At 41.8% G+C, this 17,500-nt stretch overlaps 1 protein-coding gene across 3 annotated transcripts in view; it reads left to right on the top strand.

The window, feature by feature from the left end:
* The window catches only part of mpp3b (MAGUK p55 scaffold protein 3b), a 29,200-nt gene that overhangs the window by 5,251 nt on the left and 6,449 nt on the right, over positions 1-17,500 (top strand). For all 3 annotated transcript variants that reach the window (XM_048232441.1, XM_048232440.1, XM_048232439.1), the window contains exons 2-13: positions 2,071-2,223; positions 3,042-3,160; positions 3,800-3,877; positions 5,228-5,308; positions 9,536-9,673; positions 10,139-10,220; positions 10,901-10,986; positions 11,496-11,570; positions 12,151-12,347; positions 13,403-13,467; positions 14,345-14,365; positions 14,977-15,018. In XM_048232441.1, the coding sequence (XP_048088398.1) occupies positions 2,199-2,223; positions 3,042-3,160; positions 3,800-3,877; positions 5,228-5,308; positions 9,536-9,673; positions 10,139-10,220; positions 10,901-10,986; positions 11,496-11,570; positions 12,151-12,347; positions 13,403-13,467; positions 14,345-14,365; positions 14,977-15,018 (1,009 nt within the window). In that variant the 5' untranslated portion in view covers positions 2,071-2,198. The remainder of the gene's footprint in view (positions 1-2,070; positions 2,224-3,041; positions 3,161-3,799; positions 3,878-5,227; positions 5,309-9,535; positions 9,674-10,138; positions 10,221-10,900; positions 10,987-11,495; positions 11,571-12,150; positions 12,348-13,402; positions 13,468-14,344; positions 14,366-14,976; positions 15,019-17,500) is intronic.

Raw genomic sequence — 17,500 nt, 5'->3', positions numbered from 1 at the left:
GTGTTTTAGGCACAGTGTGTTTTTAAATGGTGATTTGAAATGGGCTTTGAAATGGGGGGTTGAAATGGGGGGTTATGCTGGGTGGGGGGTATCACCCAGCCATGTCAGCACCAGAGGATTGGGCCTGTAAATGTGTTTGACTGCGCACAGGCAGCTGTGAGGCGATCATGCCACATCGACCGCAGCGTTGCCGTGGGGACGGCACTCAGCAGGAGTCCTTCTCGTCTTAAGTGATCAGAAACCCGCCACGTGTGATTTTTGCACGCATGCTCGTCTGGCGGCTGTAGATTTTCTTGAAGAGGTTTTTTTTTTTATAATAGATGAACAGATGTGGCTTAGCCGACTGAGCCTTCTCACGGCAGCTGATTAATGCAGCATGCAGCAGTAGGCTGTGGTGTTGATTGGGGCACAGCTAGCGCACAGCCCCCATGGAGTCACAGTTAAGGCTTCAACCCCCCCCCCTCCCCCAACTCTGGCTTTAGCCAGTGCCAAAGCAACCCTGCAGTGAAGTTGCAAAAACCTAGGACTCCAACATCAGAGAGTTGCTTGCACGCCGAGGAGCACAATGAAGAAGGCACTATGCCGAAACGTGCCTGTGTAATGCAATTATCAACTTGTGTTCAGTGTGGCCTTTTCTCCTTTCTTGGAATCAGTAATAAGTTGAGTCCAGCACTCCTAAAAAAAAACTAAAAGGAGACGGAGGTGAAACCTGCTCCTGTCCCTGTGTTTCACATACTGGGGCCTCTCAGCAGTTCTATGAGAGAATGATAGAACCGCTGATTGAACCGCTGAGGCCAGGGATAGAAGACAGAGGAGTGGAGGGCAGTTCACTCCTGCAGCTGAAGGCTTTACGTTCTATGACTAAACTTCCGCAGATTATCAAAGCGACCATGCCCTGAGTATGAAGATAGCCATATCCACAATGATTCATTCATGTATTTACTTGTAGTTGTTAAGAGAGTGAGAAAATTTGATGAAAATATGATTACGCCTCAAGACAAAGGGTACCTTGGCATCTTCTCATCTCTAGCTATTAGATACAGTATATTACAGTATAGTCTATTTCCACCCATGTGACATGTATCTGAGGATGAACTATCATTACAAGGGGATGATTCACAGTTGAAACTCAAGCGGTCTGTACCTCACAGAAAGAGAGGAATAAATGTAGGACAACCGGGGATATATTGTCAGCAGCAATATTACTGACCTGAACCAAAGCCCAGTATGACTACTTAGCAGATGATGACACAGTGATAAGTGTGCCTATTTAACATAATGCTTTTATGCAAAGTGACTCATTTTCAGTGTATATGGGAATCTCCTGGGAAGCCAATTCCTTCAGCAGTTTAGAACATTCTAACAAAAGATTCTGTTCCACAACAATTTAAGGTTCAAAAATTCCATGCTGAATTCAATGAACCCAGATGTTCTTTAGAACGTTCTTTTTCCAACATTCTCGTCACCGGCTGAAGGGATTTTTAATAAATATTTGCATTATCATCTATCCATTTGATCTATATGTATACTGATGCAATCTGAAAAGGACTTTGCAAATTTGATTGCCAGGTTTCGAATGAGTTGTGACTGAAATTTGGCACTGATCGAAGAATCTTATTCAGCAGAGGCTGTTTTAGGTTTTAATGCTTCTTGGATGAGATTGATTGCTGAGATTGTTTGAGCTGGATGTAAATTGATTGTGGATTCAGCCACAAGTGAATTTTCATTAGGGACTTAGGACATTAGTTCCTCTTGGTGTGTGTGTGTGTGTGTGTGTGTGTGTGTGTGTGTGTGTGTGTGTGTGTGGTTGTGTATGTGTAGGTTTGTAAGTTGTGTCTAATAGGTATGTGGTGTGATGTTTATGTGTGTGTAGTAGTTTCTCTAGGTTAGTGTGTGTGTTTATGGTAGTGTCTGTGGTGTTTGTGTATGTGCGTGGTAGTCTCTAGGTGTGTGGTGTTGGTTCATGCCTTGCTGTGTAATCGTGACTATTTATCACTTGACACAGCTGAATATTCTCTCTCTCTCTCTCTCTCTCTCTCTCTCTCTCTCTCTCTCTCTCTCTACTTGCAGTACTAACTGATGAGCTGATCCACGGAAGAGAAGGAGGAAAAGAGAGAGGCAGACAGAAGGGGAGAGGAGAAGAGGAGGAGAGTCACGACAAGCCCTGTTCTCGTCTTTAGAATCGAAGATCAGAAGCCATGCCTGTCCTTTCTCCTACCACAGGTGAGATTTGGCACACTGACAACTCTTTATCTTAGTATCTAGTATCTATCTAACTTTTCCTTCCATTTCACCTTCTGGTTTATGAACACATTGGGCTGGTTTCCTGGACGACATAGATTACTGTAAGCCTAGTGCTAGACTAAAACTTCAATGAAGATATCCACCGAGAATAAGCATGTAGTCTAGGAAAAGGCTAAGCCCAGTACAGGAAAGTGGACCTTTGTGTTGTATTCACACTGTTGTCACCAGACTATTCCTGATACAGAGGTTTGGTTATCGGTTTACCTTTTGATTCAGCGGAGAAAGGCAGAATCATCACGGCTCGACTCTTACAGTGCTTACATGGCTTGGCTCGTACAGCACATAATTCTTAACACTGAACAAAACTCTGCCCCTGGAGTCTCTTCTTGATGGATGGATGACTGTGACAAGTAGGCCATGTCAATAAAAAAAAGCAATTCCTTCCTGTCCTGTTGTTAGCGAATAAATTGATTGATTCCTACAAATGACTTCACACCACCGCTGACAGAACAGTTGATTTCAATATTGTGTTAGCACCAGTAAATTATCTGTGCCCTGTATGATGTTATTGCTGACACGGCCATTCATTTGAAGAGCATTAGTCGGGACATAAAAATCGATCCATTCTTCAGTGAAGGTGAGACATGTTCTACCTAACTGCATTTCTCATCTTCTGCAGGGTCCACATTTAGGACAAATGAGTAGAGAAACAGTCACCGTTAATGACACGTGTAATGGAGGCTGATTTGATTTGATTGTTTTTTATTTAATGGGTTTTTTCAAATGTCTCCTAACAGGGCTCCACGAGCTGTTGGCTCTGCTCACCTCCCATCTCCATCCAGATGCCAACCAGAAAGAGGACCTGAGCTTCCTCAAGGAGGTCTTCAGCGAGAGGAGTCTGGGGTACCTGATGAAGGTGTGTTACCTAAACAGTCCAATCAAAAAATTAAAATGTCCTCAATAAAAAAAGTTCAGGAAAAATATATAATTTTTTATAGCTCAGAGAAGGGTGCTATGTGTGTTAAACTCTTACCAAACTGTTTCAGAAGTGCAGTAACCAAATCTTCCTTGGAAACTAAAGTTTTTAAATGCATTTGTTTACTCTAAAATACACATCCATATCTGTTTTGTCCTGTCGCCATCTGCGCAGCCATTGGTTGTGTTAAATGCACTGCATTATCTGTCATCATATAAAGCCCGCCCCATGCCAGATAAGTAATTGTGATTGGTTCCTGGGTTTTTGGAACAGTGGGAATGGGTGTCAATGGCCTCTTTGCCCAACTGACCTGCAGAGCAAATTCAAATTCTCCCAGCGTAAAGTGCTAGGTAAAATAGGAAATAGGACATTTGTGTCGATTAAACTAACTAATAAAGTAAGTTTCTGTCATAACCAAGGTCATTAGTTCAATACCTCCTGTAAGATATGTGAACAGTATCTGAACTGTGCTGAAAGTGGCTATACATAACATTCGTTCTGCAGTGCTGAATGGTCATTATGCTGAGAGTGTGTTTGCTGTAACCAGCCATTGTGGTGTGCTTGTGTAATGTTGTGTAGATCCATGAGAGAATGAGGTTGTATCAGCGTCAGAGCCCCACCCCTGTGCTCCACAGCGCCTCCTATCTGGCCGAAGATGTAAGTATACCAACTTAAAACCTCGCTCAAGAATAATCGTAGGCTCTTCCCCATTATGTTAATGGTCTTTGCAACATACTATTTCAACAGCTCAATATGTTCACTGTTTTGCGCTGCAAAGGGTTAGACAAACCTAAATCTTGGGAATGTTTGATTATGTTTCCAGTGCTGGCCCCAAACCAGTTGATCAACCAGGATAAATGAATAATACAATATTTGAAAGCTAGTTGAAGAAAAGGCTTGTATTGGAAAGTGTGATTTAATTTTGCTGATGATAGATTTTTATCTTGTCCCTGTAAGAAATAGTGTTAAACAGTATGAACAGCAATTTATGATCTGAGATTAATTCAGATCAAAAGTTCCAGAACCTATTTTGGTAATGGTTCTTCTAAGCAGCAGAAATAAAGAATCTATCCTGTTTTATATTTTATGAGCGCACAGGGAACGCCTCCTGACCACCTCACTCCAACCACCCCCCGAGTATTTCATCATCTGGACCAATAAGAGTATTGATCCCAGTGAAGCAGACAGAAATTAACTTCTGGCTTATGACTGCAGACGCAGGAAATAGCCAAATGGGCGTCAGATAGAAGTCAAACATATTTTCTGAATTTATCGCTTATTAAGCCCGTCCAGATTCAAACTCTTTCAGCTGATTTATCTCTTTTCCATTTCGTTTGAATTAATCAGTTCATGGCCATCTGGAATATAGGCAACTGGGACCATAAAGAGGCTTGTGTATTCAGCCGGTGCGTCAGAGTGCAACCAATGCAGGGAACTTTTGCAGGGAAACACAAGCTAGAGCTGCTACTATACAGTAGCCTTTATGCTTGTATGGTCTTACATCAGAATGCTTGAATAGGACATGATGTATAGACCCTTTCAACTGAAAAAAATAAACATGTGCATTCAAGGCATTTCCAGTGGTACAGAAAACAACATTGATGGTAACTATAAAAAAGTTGACATTTTGTAGAGCATGAAGCTAAAGTCTGATTCATTTTCATGTCAAAGTATCTGCGTTGATTTTGAACGTGTCAACAGGAAACCCTATAGAAACAGATTGAAAAGGTCTATAGGAGAGTGAGAATAGGCAATGAGATTTTGCTTATGACTTATGATGATAATGATGATTATAATGACAATGACAATGAAGAATGTTGTTGTTGTTGTTGATGATGATGATGATGACGATGAGAAAGATAATAGTGAGAAGAAAGCAGAAGAAGATGATTGATGATGATTGATCAGTTTTGGTGCTGCTAATATTGCTGTTCCTGTTGAGGATGATGGTGATGGCTGTGGCTGTTGTGTATTGCACTTGCCCCATGATGATCCTGTGATTGGCAGGTGGTGGAGGAACTGCAGAATGGATCGTTAGATGGAGATGAGAGGGAGTTGTTTCTCCTGCTAACTGCTCCTCACATCAAGGTAGGACTGCAGTCTGGAGCACCAAATAATTAACACATACATACTTTAGACCAATTATGTGCAGATGCACAATCTCTCTCTCTCTCTCTCTCTCTCTCACACATACACACATACACACTAGCATAAACCAGGTGTAACCATGCTGGGTAACACTTTACTTGACGGGTGAGTTCATAACACATTCATAGCAGCTGTCATAAACTGCACATAAAGCATTCATGACTGTTTCATGAGACATGACTCAACATTCATACCAAACCATTCATACCTGACTAGCCCATTGACTCAGATGTGACGTGATCAGGTAAGAGGTTTGGAACAAAAACGGCAATGCTGCTTTGCGATTGTTGGACTTTTATTTTGTCGTCGTTCTGTCTTACACATTCATGAAAGGTTTGGTATGAATGTTGACTCATGTCTCATAAAACAGTCATGAATGCTTTATGTGCAGTTTATGACAGCTGCTATGAATGTCTTAAAGTCAAGTAAAGTGTTACCCAATGCAGTATAAAGGCATTAAAAGCACAGGCAGGGCCCCAGCTGTGGCGCGACTGGCTGGGGCACCTGTACCGTACGCCGGCGACCCGGGTTTGATTCCCGCCCCGTGGTCCTTTCCGGATCCCACCCCGAATCTCTCTCCCACCGCTTCCTGTTATTCTCTTCTGTCCTATCTCATTAAAAGGTATAAAAAGACAAAAAAAATATACTTTAAAAAAAAAAGCACGGGCAGGTCTGGATGTGCACCCATTCAGTCCGTAATCAGTTCCTGGCAGACAAATAACCACACACCACAATACATTCATAATCGCACTGATTAATTAACCTCAACAAAAGCGTGCCATTGAAAAGACATGAATGCTGTTTAACATGTAGACCCAGAGAGTGTGATAGTGGTAATTATGTTAGCCCAAGAGCAGTGACTCCAATCAAAGGCATGAAAGAAACAGAAAGAGAGAGAGGGAAATGAGAGAGAGATGTGTGTGTGTGTGTGTGTGTGTGTGTGTGAGAGAGAGAGAGAGAGAGAGAGAGAGAGAGAGAGAAAACAGTACACTGAACAGAAATGCCGTCAGATTACATTTTTACAGTCCAGCTTAATTGCATTCACTCTGTCATTCTATGAGCCCTCTGGCAGGGACCTCCTGCGTTATTCTTTTCTCTCACTTTCCTGGCCCGGGAGACCATATCCAGAGCATACTGGCCCTAGAGAGATCCAATGAGATTTATGGGTCTTCCAGCGTGTATGGAGCATGTAGAATCTGAGACTGAACCCCATGCATCATCAGCAAATCGTGGCAACTGAACAGCACACATACACACACCGCATTGCAGTCCAGCTTAATTGCATTCACTCTCTCATTCTATGAGCCCTCTGGCAGGGACCTCCTGCGTTGTTCTTTTCTCTCACTTCCTTCTCTTCTGCTCCCTCTCTTTTTCCATTTACCTCTTGGTCTACACCTCACACCACTCTCCTCACCGTCTTCCTCACACCCCACACACACACACACACACACACACACACACACACACACACACACACACACACACTTTTTCTTTGCCTTCATCTCATTGACGTTACCCTTTCGAAAACCAATATCAGCATGTCACATCTCTCTCTCTCTCTCTCCTTTCTCTACCTCTAATAAAACCAATATCAGCATGTCACATCTCTCTCTCTCTCTCTCCTTTCTCTACCTCTAATAAAACCAATATCAGCATGTCACATCTCTCTCTTTCTCTCTCTCTCTCTCTAGCTCACTCTCTCTCTCTCTCTCTCCTTTCTCTACCTCTAATAAAAACAATGTCAGCATGTCACATCTCTCTCTCTCTCTCCTTTCTCTACCTCTAATAAAAACAATGTCAGCATGTCACAATCTCACCCAGTTTTGTCTTCCCTTACAGGCTGTTCTGACTGTGACAGACACAGATAGAGTAGACAGAGAGAAAGCACTGGGACGCAAATGCAGTCAGATGACGCTTTTATAGACTCTCTTACTTAATCTCACACACACACACACACACACACACACACACACACACACACTATGTCCTACAGCAAATCTTCACCACATTTTTCATCACACTTTTCATCACACTTTATTTCCCTCTCTCTCTACCTCCCCTTCTATTCCTCCCTCCATCATCTCTCTCAGTCTCTTCCTCTATCCCCCTCTCTCTCACTTTCCCTCTCTTACTCTATAGACCCTTTCAACAAGGTAAACAAAAACAATGCTTGAACGTTCTATTTGGGCCCCAATCTGCTTCCTCTGCATTAAGATAACATATGGAATGTTAAAACGGAAGCCTTGTGGGGCCAACTATGATGCTGATAATGGAACTCTCTTGAAAGGGTCCATACCTCCTTCACTTTCCGTCTCTCTTCCTCCCTTCATTCTCTCTCCCTTCCTCTTCCTCTCACTCCCCCCTCTCTCTTTTTCTGTCTCTTTCCCTCTCTCTCCCCTCCTTCCTTCATTTTCTCTCTCCCTCTCTCCCTTCCTCTTCGTCTCACTCCTCTCTCTTTTTCTCTTTCCCTCTCTCTTCTCTTTCACTCTGTCTCCCCTCCTTCATTCATTCTCTACCTTCCTCTCCCTCTCACTCCCCCCTCTCTCTTTTTCTGTCTCTTTCCCTCTCTCTTCTCTCCCACTCTCTGTCTCTCCTCTTCTCTCCATGGCCAGGCACTCCAGACCAGTGGTGTAGTTTGGTTAGCTGTAGTGGGTATACAGTGATGTAGTCTAGTTAGCTGTAGTGGGTATACAGTGTAGTCTGGTTAGCTGTAGTGGGTATACAGTGTTGTAGTTTGGTTAGCTGTAGTGGGTATACAGTGTAGTCTAGTTAGCTGTAGTGGGTATACAGTGTAGTCTAGTTAGCTGTAGTGGGTATACAGTGATGTAGTCTAGTTAGCTGTAGTGGGTATACAGTGTAGTCAGGTTAGCTGTAGTGGGTATACAGTGATGTAGTCTAGTTAGCTGTAGTGGGTATACAGTGGTGTAGTCTGGTTAGCTGTAGTGGGTATACAGTGGTGTAGTCTGGTTAGCTGTATAGTGGGTATACAGTGGTGTAGTCTAGTTAGCTGTGGTGGGTGCTACAGTGTGTAGTCTAGTTAGCTGTAGTGGGTATACAGTGTAGTCTAGTTAGTAGTCCAGTGATGTAGTCTAGTTAGCTGTAGTGGGTATACAGTGATGTAGTCTGGTTAGCTGTGAGTGGGTATACAGTGATGTAGTCTGGTCTGGTTAGCTGTTAGTGGGTATACAGTGATGTAGTCTAGTTAGCTGTAGTGGGTATACAGTGTAGTCTAGTTAGCTGTAGTGGGTATACAGTGATGTAGTCTAGTTAGCTGTAGTGGGTATACAGTGGTGTAGTCTGGTTAGCTGTAGTGGGTATACAGTAATGTAGTTGCTGCGTATCACGTAGACTACACCACTGCTCCTGACCATATATGACCCAGTGGTCTTACTTGGTCTCTATCTCTGCCACTCTTTCTCTTTCTCTCTCTAAACAACAAACAAACAAACATTGTTACACTTCATCAGTACAAGCTGTAGTGGGTATACAGTGTAGTCTGGTTAGCTGTAGTGGGTATACAGTGGTGTAGTCTGGTTAGCTGTAGTGGGTATACAGTGATGTAGTCTAGTTAGCTGTAGTGGGTATACAGTGATGTAGTCTAGTTAGCTGTAGTGGGTATACAGTGGTGTAGTCTGGTTAGCTGTAGTGGGTATACAGTGGTGTAGTCTGGTTAGCTGTATAGTGGGTATACAGTGGTGTAGTCTAGTTAGCTGTAGTGGGTATACAGTGTAGTCTAGTTAACTGTAGTGGGTATACAGTGATGTAGTCTAGTTAGCTGTAGTGGGTATACAGTGATGTAGTCTGGTTAGCTGTAGTGGGTATACAGTGATGTAGTCTAGTTAGCTGTAGTGGGTATACAGTGGTGTAGTCTGGTTAGCTGTAGTGGGTATACAGTAATGTAGTTGCTGCGTATCACGTAGACTACACCACTGCTCCTGACCATATATGACCCAGTGGTCTTACTTGGTCTCTATCTCTGCCACTCTTTCTCTTTCTCTCTCTAAACAACAAACAAACAAACATTGTTACACTTCATCAGTACACTGTAAATTATGTAACTATGCTATGCATATGCATGTATACTCTCTCTCTCTCTCTCTCTCTCTCTCTCTCTCATCACCATCTCACAGCTCTCTGTCTCTCCGTCTCCTCTCCTCCCCATCGTAGGCGGTCCTGTCCGTGCACGACACAGTGGCCCAGAAGGACTTTGACCCGGTGCTGCCCCCTGTGCCCGAGGATCTGGACGACGAGCTGGAGGAAGAGTCTGTGAAGATCGTGCGACTGGTGAAGAACAAGGAGCCCCTGGTGAGTCAAAAGACAAAAAAATAAATACATAATGACCCACAGACAAAACCATACACATCTTACATAACCCACTGGGCATCCACGCATGGACAGTAGACAAAGCAGTTATGTTTTTTTTTTTAAATAAAAAAAATAATATTTATATTCGATTTAACATAGTGTTCCTCTTGCATAAGCATGTTCTTACAAATGATGGACTTAAAGTTAAGGTAAGAGTTTATGGACGGGCAAGTTATACATAACATGTAATATATTTTTGAATTTATTTTTGTATAAAAACATTATGCAAATGACACGGTATATTGTAACTGAAATAAAGTAAAATTAAAATAAAGAAGTAGTATGTTGGTCATTGGGAAAAAATATTATCTTACCTTGCATGTGTGTATGTGTGTGTGTATATATGTGTGTGTGTGTGTGTGTGTGTGTGTGTGTGTGTGTGCGTGTGTGTGCATGCGTGTGTAGGGTGCAACCATTCGTAGGGATGATATAACCGGTGCTGTAGTGGTGGCCAGGATCATGAGGGGAGGGGCAGCTGACCGTAGCGGTGAGTTCATATTTTCTGTACACACACACACACACACACACACACAGGGGCTGAAAAACAACAATCTACCCACAATTTACTGTTATTGAATCTGGGTTCGGGTCCTTGTGGTTGGGATGCTGCCACTTGCACCACAGCTTTTTGGGTGTAATGAGTATAGTAGTAAAACTCAGCTCTGGTTTGCTGTATAAATTGCTACATTAATATGTGATTTGTACGTATTGCAATGGGTTTAATGATGGAGCTGCAAAGATATTAAACAAAATCCTGGAGATTATGTCCAGACCCCATGCTTACACGTTACAGATTACAGAACTGTGAAATACTGTTGCTATGGAAATTGTGCTCATCCCATGTATGGAAATAAAACAGAATTAGTTGTGTGTGTGTGTGTGTGTGTATGTGTATGTTTGTGTGTGTACATATATGTGCGTGTGGGTGTTTGTGTGTGTGTATGCTTGTTTATATAAATCATGCCCTTATACATATTTTTTGATCCGTTTAGATAAGCATGTAAGAAGGTTTACCTTTTCATCCAGTATATTATTACATTGTATATATATCTCATTACTTTCCCTCTCGCTCTCTCTCTCTCCCTCTCTCTCTCTTTGTGTGTGTGTGTGTGTGTGTGTGTGTGTGTGTGTGTGTGTGTGTGTGTGTGTGTGTGCGTGTGTATTTAGGTCTAGTGCATGTAGGCGATGAGCTTAGAGAGGTAAATGGAAACCTAATCATTCACAAACGACCTGACGAGATCAGCCAGCTATTGGTATGTACCGGTCACACCACCTCCCCTTCTACCAGTCATAATTTATACTGTATTTACATTACAGGACAAGTATTGAAATTATGTAATATACTTGGATTAGATTAGGATTGTATTGCAATTATGTAATATACATGCATTTTCATTTATTCATTCAAACTTTATTTATTCTCAGAGGTTCATTGAGGGTAGTCCTCATTTTCAGTGAAGCTGAGATTACAGTAACAATGAAATAACAAGAGATATAATAATTGTGGTAAAAAAAGTATAGGCCTAGGCCTATAAATAAAACAAAATAAAATAAATAATATGGTAACCTACATTACATTATAGAGGAGGAAGGGAAAAAAATAAAAACACATAAAATACTACTTAATAATAATAATTTAATGTGCTCTAAAGCTTACCCATTCAAACTATTGAAACAAACTTCTTGAGAATAGTAAGACTAATTATATTTTGGGTTTTAAATCTGCAATTGTACAACTTTTTGTCTCCATGTTAATGTGTAGTCCCAGTCTCAGGGTTCCATTACACTGAAGATCATCCCAGCCATTAAGGAGGAAGACAAGCTTAGTGAAAGCAAGGTGCGTCTCTTGTTTGGTTATTCATTTTGATTAAAAGTATAAAAAAATGTCTTCTAAAGCCACTCTCATCCTCATGTTTTCTACAAGATGTGTGTTTGTGTGCGTGTGCATGTGCATGTGTGTGTGTGTGTGTGTTAGTGTGTGTGTGTGTGTGTTAGTGCCCTCTATGAACGCAATGTCTCAAAATTTGGTGTACATTCTTGACCAGAAATCATGCAGGCCCTAGCGGCGGTCATAATTATAGTGGGGATCATTCACCAGTTTCCCATTGTTTCTGATTGTTAGTTCCCTCGCGTCACTGGAAGTATATGATTTATTAATGTGCTATAAATAAATTATACTATTCTGGGGTGTGTTTCCCAAAACCATAGTTGCTAACCTGTAAGCAACTTATTTGGTTGGCAATGGGAAATTGCATTGGAACCAAAAAAGCTGCTAACTTAGTTAGGAACTATGGTTTTGGGAAACGCGCCCCTGATTTACAATACAATAATCTGTCTGAATGATAAAATAGTGAAAGAATCACATGTTTTTACCAATGCAGCAAAAATAATCTAAACTGTTGCTCTTCTTGCACCAGGTCTACCTAAGGGCCCTGTTTGACTACACACCTTTCGAGGACAAGGCCACACCCTGCCAGGAGGCGGGACTTCCTTTCCAGCGTGGGGACATCCTGCAGGTGGTGAGCCTGGACGACGCCACCTGGTGGCAGGCCAAGCGTGTGGGCGACAGCAACCTGCGTGCCGGCCTCATCCCCTCTAGACAGTTCCAAGAGAAGTAAGAGGAAACATTACACTGTTTGATATTTAAAACAAAACTAGTTCACTATAAAAGTGAGAGAAAAGCTAAAACAAATACTGTGTGAGTTTAGTGCTTTTACTATAAAATAATGACTTCAATCTCATTACACTAACGTACAATATGTCATGCGATCTGGGAAAACCCTTCACATGGTATAATTTTACCAACTTATGATTTTGATGCCATCCTAGCAGCATCCAAGATTTTCAGAGGATGCTATCCAGGATTTTGCTAGGGGCGCAGTGTCCAGAATGTTGTTAGGATGGTATCAGAATCTTAAGTTGGTGAAATTTTCACCAGAGAGGGTTAAAACGGAGCAAAACTCAAGGACTTTTGTGTGCACCATGTGAAGGGTTTTCCTAAATCGCATCACATGTGAAGAATGAGATCTCTGACATTATCCTAGATTACCTGTTATTGCACTATGCACTAACTTTTCTGTACCATGCAGGATTATGACCCTTTTAGTCAGTTTTAGACATACTAAGTACCACCTTAGTGCTAAATGGGTAGGCTAAAAATTAACGACAGGGGGACGGGGTATACTAATATAATACCAATTATACATTCTGTTGCTTTAAGTTGGATAATTGCGATGTATAAGAGTTCCTACAGTATTTGTGCATGTTGCTGCCAGCACTGGAAAGGAAGTTTGGCTTTGATGTTTGGCTCTGTTCAGAGTTGCATTGATGTCTTTATGGTCTTAGTATGGAGTTTTAAGCTGGCAAAAAAAATAAAGAAACACAGCTACCTCCCATAGGGAATAATTATCTCCTAACAGCATCTTTATAGTGCTTTGTGCAGGCAAGAGATTATCTATAAAAAGTAACCGTGAAGCATGCATACTGAATAAGGTGCACCGTCGCTGCATTTCTAGATTAGTTTGTGTGTTTATTTAGTTTAGTTTATTTCAGTGTTTGCATCCTGGTGTGAATGTTGTGGACACTAAAATGTGGCTTAATGTGAATGTTATAAATAATGGAATAATTTCTAATTTCACTTTAATACATTTTTAATATTCCTCCCCTCAGGCGCCTCAGGCACAGAATAAAAATGGGTACCTACCAGGGTCCTAAATCTCCCAGTGCCCCGCCATGTGAGTCTCATATCCCATCAAGCCACACCTCAAACCCACAAGTCATTCATTATGAATAATACATGCTGAGAGGCGCAAACTGTAAAACTGACAGATAAGGGATGACTTTCTTTTTTCTCTCTCGCTCGCTCTCTCTCTCTCTCTCTCTCTCACACACACACACACACACACACACACACACACACACACACACACACACATACTTTGCTCTCTCTCATACACACACACCCTCCCTCTCTGGCCTTTGTCAGAGAAAAAAAAATTAGAATGGATAGTTTTGTTGTACTGAAGCCATTTGGTGTTGTTTTAATCCCCAAGTCTTTTGATCACAGAGAATCACAGTGAAAAAACTAGGGTTTAGCTTTTAGTGTGTGTTTGTTTGGCCGTGTGTGTGTGTGTGTGTGTGTGTGTGTGTGTGTGTGTGTGTGTGTGTGTTTGTGTGTACGGGAGTGTGTCTATGTCTGTGCCAGTATTAGTGTCTGTGAGTGTGTGTTTTGGGGGGTAGACAGATGCAACATATTCCAGAATATTCTACCAAATTAATCCCCGGATGCTGTACTGCAGCCTTTTTAAGCAAAGCTTTTTCAAAGTGTCTGTTGCATGAGCAAAATTTGACCAATCTTACTCTGACCTAGATTCTACTCTACCGGTGTCCTTTTATTTTACAATCTCGCGCTGATAATTCAACTTTCAGATAATATGTGTGTAACATTTTTTATGGGATGCTTGTTTGCGTCACGTGTGAGTCACGTAATGAGTTTAATAGCAAGCCTTCTCTCATATTGTGAAGTAATATTATTTTATGTATGTTTTAAATATGATGTATTTTTTTGTGGATATCATGAATTGATATGTTCCCTCCTCTTACTGCACTCAGATGACCAGACTAGTGAGAGAGGTAGGTTTGGGTTTACTTGTGAAGTGAGCATGACACCCATAGAAAAATCATTGAAAATCAAAATGTAGCAGTTGTTGTTGTTGTTGTTGTTGTTGTTGTTGTTGTTGTTATTGTTGTTTTGGTATTATCTGTGGAGAGCATTTCACCTCTTGTTTACACCTGGTGGGTTCCACAGTACCAACAGCAACAGCTATAATCAGTGCATCCACAGGGAACTGAGTGGTTTGTTGGACAGTTGTCAATATCTCTCCAGGCATATTACTGTGATGTATCAGAGGTTGTGTCTGGACCTGACAAGCAGACAGACAGCCACGCAGACAGACAGACAGCCACACAGACAGGCAGACAGCCACGCAGAGCCCTACGTCTTAGCCCTACGTCCTCCTCCTTTCACTTTCCTTTGCTGCCCCATTAATTTCCAGATTGTCTAGCAGACATATGACCCCAGGCCCTTTCCCCCTTTAGCCCTGACCTCTTCAGCTATGCCTAGCTACTAACGTAATGTAACCCACATTTCCCTGAGGCTATTCCCTTGTTTCTCTCCTCTTCTTGAACGTGTTCCCTTTTTTCTCTCCTCTTCTCTCCCTGCTTGCCCCCTCCCCCCCCTACAGAAGACTGCGACAGTGATGCGGGCAGCAGTGGCCAACACATAGGTGAGAGCACTCTCGGTATGACAAACAGCGAAAATGCTACGTGCTGGCGCTAATGCTAACAGCAGCATCGTACTTGCTAACGACTAGCTAGCTGAGGCTTGGCCGCGTGTTTGTGCTATGAGCTTTCTGAGGTCTTGTGGCACTTCCATTCGTTCCTGTTGTCCTGTGCACACTCCACATGGCTAAGATGTTTTTGCCTTGGGCGCTGTGTCACATTTTTATTGAATGGTCTTTTAGTTTTGTGAGGACCACACAGAGGTCCTCACAATGCTGCTGTGTCTTCATGGGAACTTCAATACTGAAATTGTGTATGTATGGCTCCAGGCACCTCTCTATCTTCTGTCTGCCTTGAAACGTGGCAGTATTTGTTTGTGTGAGAGTGAGTGAGTGACTGAGTGTGTGTGTGTGTGTGTGTGTGTGTGTGTGTGTGTGTGACTGAGTGTGTGTGTGTGTGTGTGTGCGTGTGTGTGTGTGTGTGTCTGTCAGTGTGTGTGAGGGTCTGTCAGCTGTGTTTTTTGTGGTTTTGTGGCCAAAGCTTTCTGTATTGGCAATTCAGTCTATTTGGTTTGCTTTCAGAGCTGAGTTGTGCTTGTGGCCAGGGGCAATGCGATGCAGACATGGACACACACACGCACGCACACACACACACACACACACACACACACAAACACACACATCAACCAACACATAACCAAACACACACACTCTCACATTCAAGCTGGTATACATGGACATATATTGGACACACACACACACATACACACACACACAACAACTAACACATAACCAAACACACACACTCTCACATTCAAGCTGGTATACATGGACTTTTATTGGACACACACACACACACACACACACACACACACACACACACACACACACACATACACATACACACATACACATACACACACAACAACTAACACATATCCAAACCAGAGGTGGACAGAGTACACAGCTTCATTACTTGAGTAAAAGTACAGATACCCTTTGCTAAATTTTACTCAAGTACAAGTAAAAGTGCAACAGTCAGATGTCTACTTAAGTAAAAGTACTGAAGTACTTGTTTTTAAGAGTATCAAGAGTACAAGAGTAGCCTACATTTTCAAAATTTGCATTGCTACTGCCACAGTGCTTACATTTATGTACAGAAACGTCCTACATGGAGTTATGAAAAATGTTAATGTTAATACCTTGGAGAATGTAAAATGAATTGGAAGTAAAATCAAGTCATTTTCATCTTTTTACCATGTTGCCAGGGATGGGCAGTATTTCTAATACATGTATTTAAAATACGTATTTCAAATACAAAATACTATTTTGTAATTGAAACACTTGAAGCGAAAACTATCATTAACTTGTTCAGAAAATTGAAATAGTCTGGCGAGGTGGGGCCATAGGTTGGCACCTGCTGCGTCTTCATCCATTGTTTCATCCATGGTTTTGTCTCTTATCTAAATCTGACCATGGAGTTGACTTTGGCGGAAAGCTGAAGGTGATTGCTGATAGGCTGTCCCAATCAGTGGCGCCTGCACAATCTAATCACGTTTGAGAGGGAAACAACAAATTGAGGGTTTCCGAGATTTTTCTTTTTTCCTTTTTTTTAGAAGTAGTACTCACGTACGATGGAGTATTAGGGCCACACATGAAGAAAAAAATATTTTTGCCATGACGAGATTAAACTCGACATGTCGACTTTAAAGTCGCCATGTCGACATTAAACACAACATTTCGAGAATAAAGTTGAAATATCATGTCGACTTTTAATCTCGGCGATGTCGACATTAAACTCAACATTTTGAGAATAATAGAGAGAACGAGCGCTCGGGACGATTGAAAGGGAGGACAGGAGGACGAATGAAACATTCCAGTTTTCTTCAAGTGCAACAATGATTAGACATAGGCCTATATCATGTGGACAAAACATAGAACATATTAACCTCCATTGCTCAGCCAAATACTTTCCCGTAAGGTCCTTCTCACGGAGTTACAGGCGATAAATGCGATGGTCAAAAGTAAACGTCATTAGCGGTTTATTTATGGCTATTATTAAAGAGTGTTTTTCATCTAAAGGTTCAGCTTCATGCTTGCACTAGACTAGGCATACTAAGTGCTCTCCCCAATCCTACTTTCACATTGCTTGTTTGTTTGTAATGGATGTAAAACAGCCTATTGCTGGAGGGACGAATGAAGCTGTCCTCCCGACCAGAAAACCCCATGTATTCTACATGCACACGCACACATGCATAAATAAAGTACATGCACACATATTCCCTCACAGGATCAAAAGAGTGTATATACTTAGGCCTATACATATCTGTGTTAGCCTCCTATATTTATTTCAGGTGAGACATGGAAAAGCAGTTTTAGAAAAATGAGTTTTGCCATGTTAACCTATGGAGAGTGACGGCCTGTGGGTCATGAAGGGCAGTTATTTGGATGTGCGGTGGCCTTACCCACGTAAAACAGAGTGAAATAA

This window comes from Alosa alosa, chromosome 22 (assembly GCF_017589495.1).
Source record: "Alosa alosa isolate M-15738 ecotype Scorff River chromosome 22, AALO_Geno_1.1, whole genome shotgun sequence".
Classification (NCBI taxonomy): domain Eukaryota; kingdom Metazoa; phylum Chordata; class Actinopteri; order Clupeiformes; family Clupeidae; genus Alosa; species Alosa alosa.
Note: the sequence above shows the minus strand (reverse complement) of the source record. Positions and strands in the feature narration are given on the sequence as shown.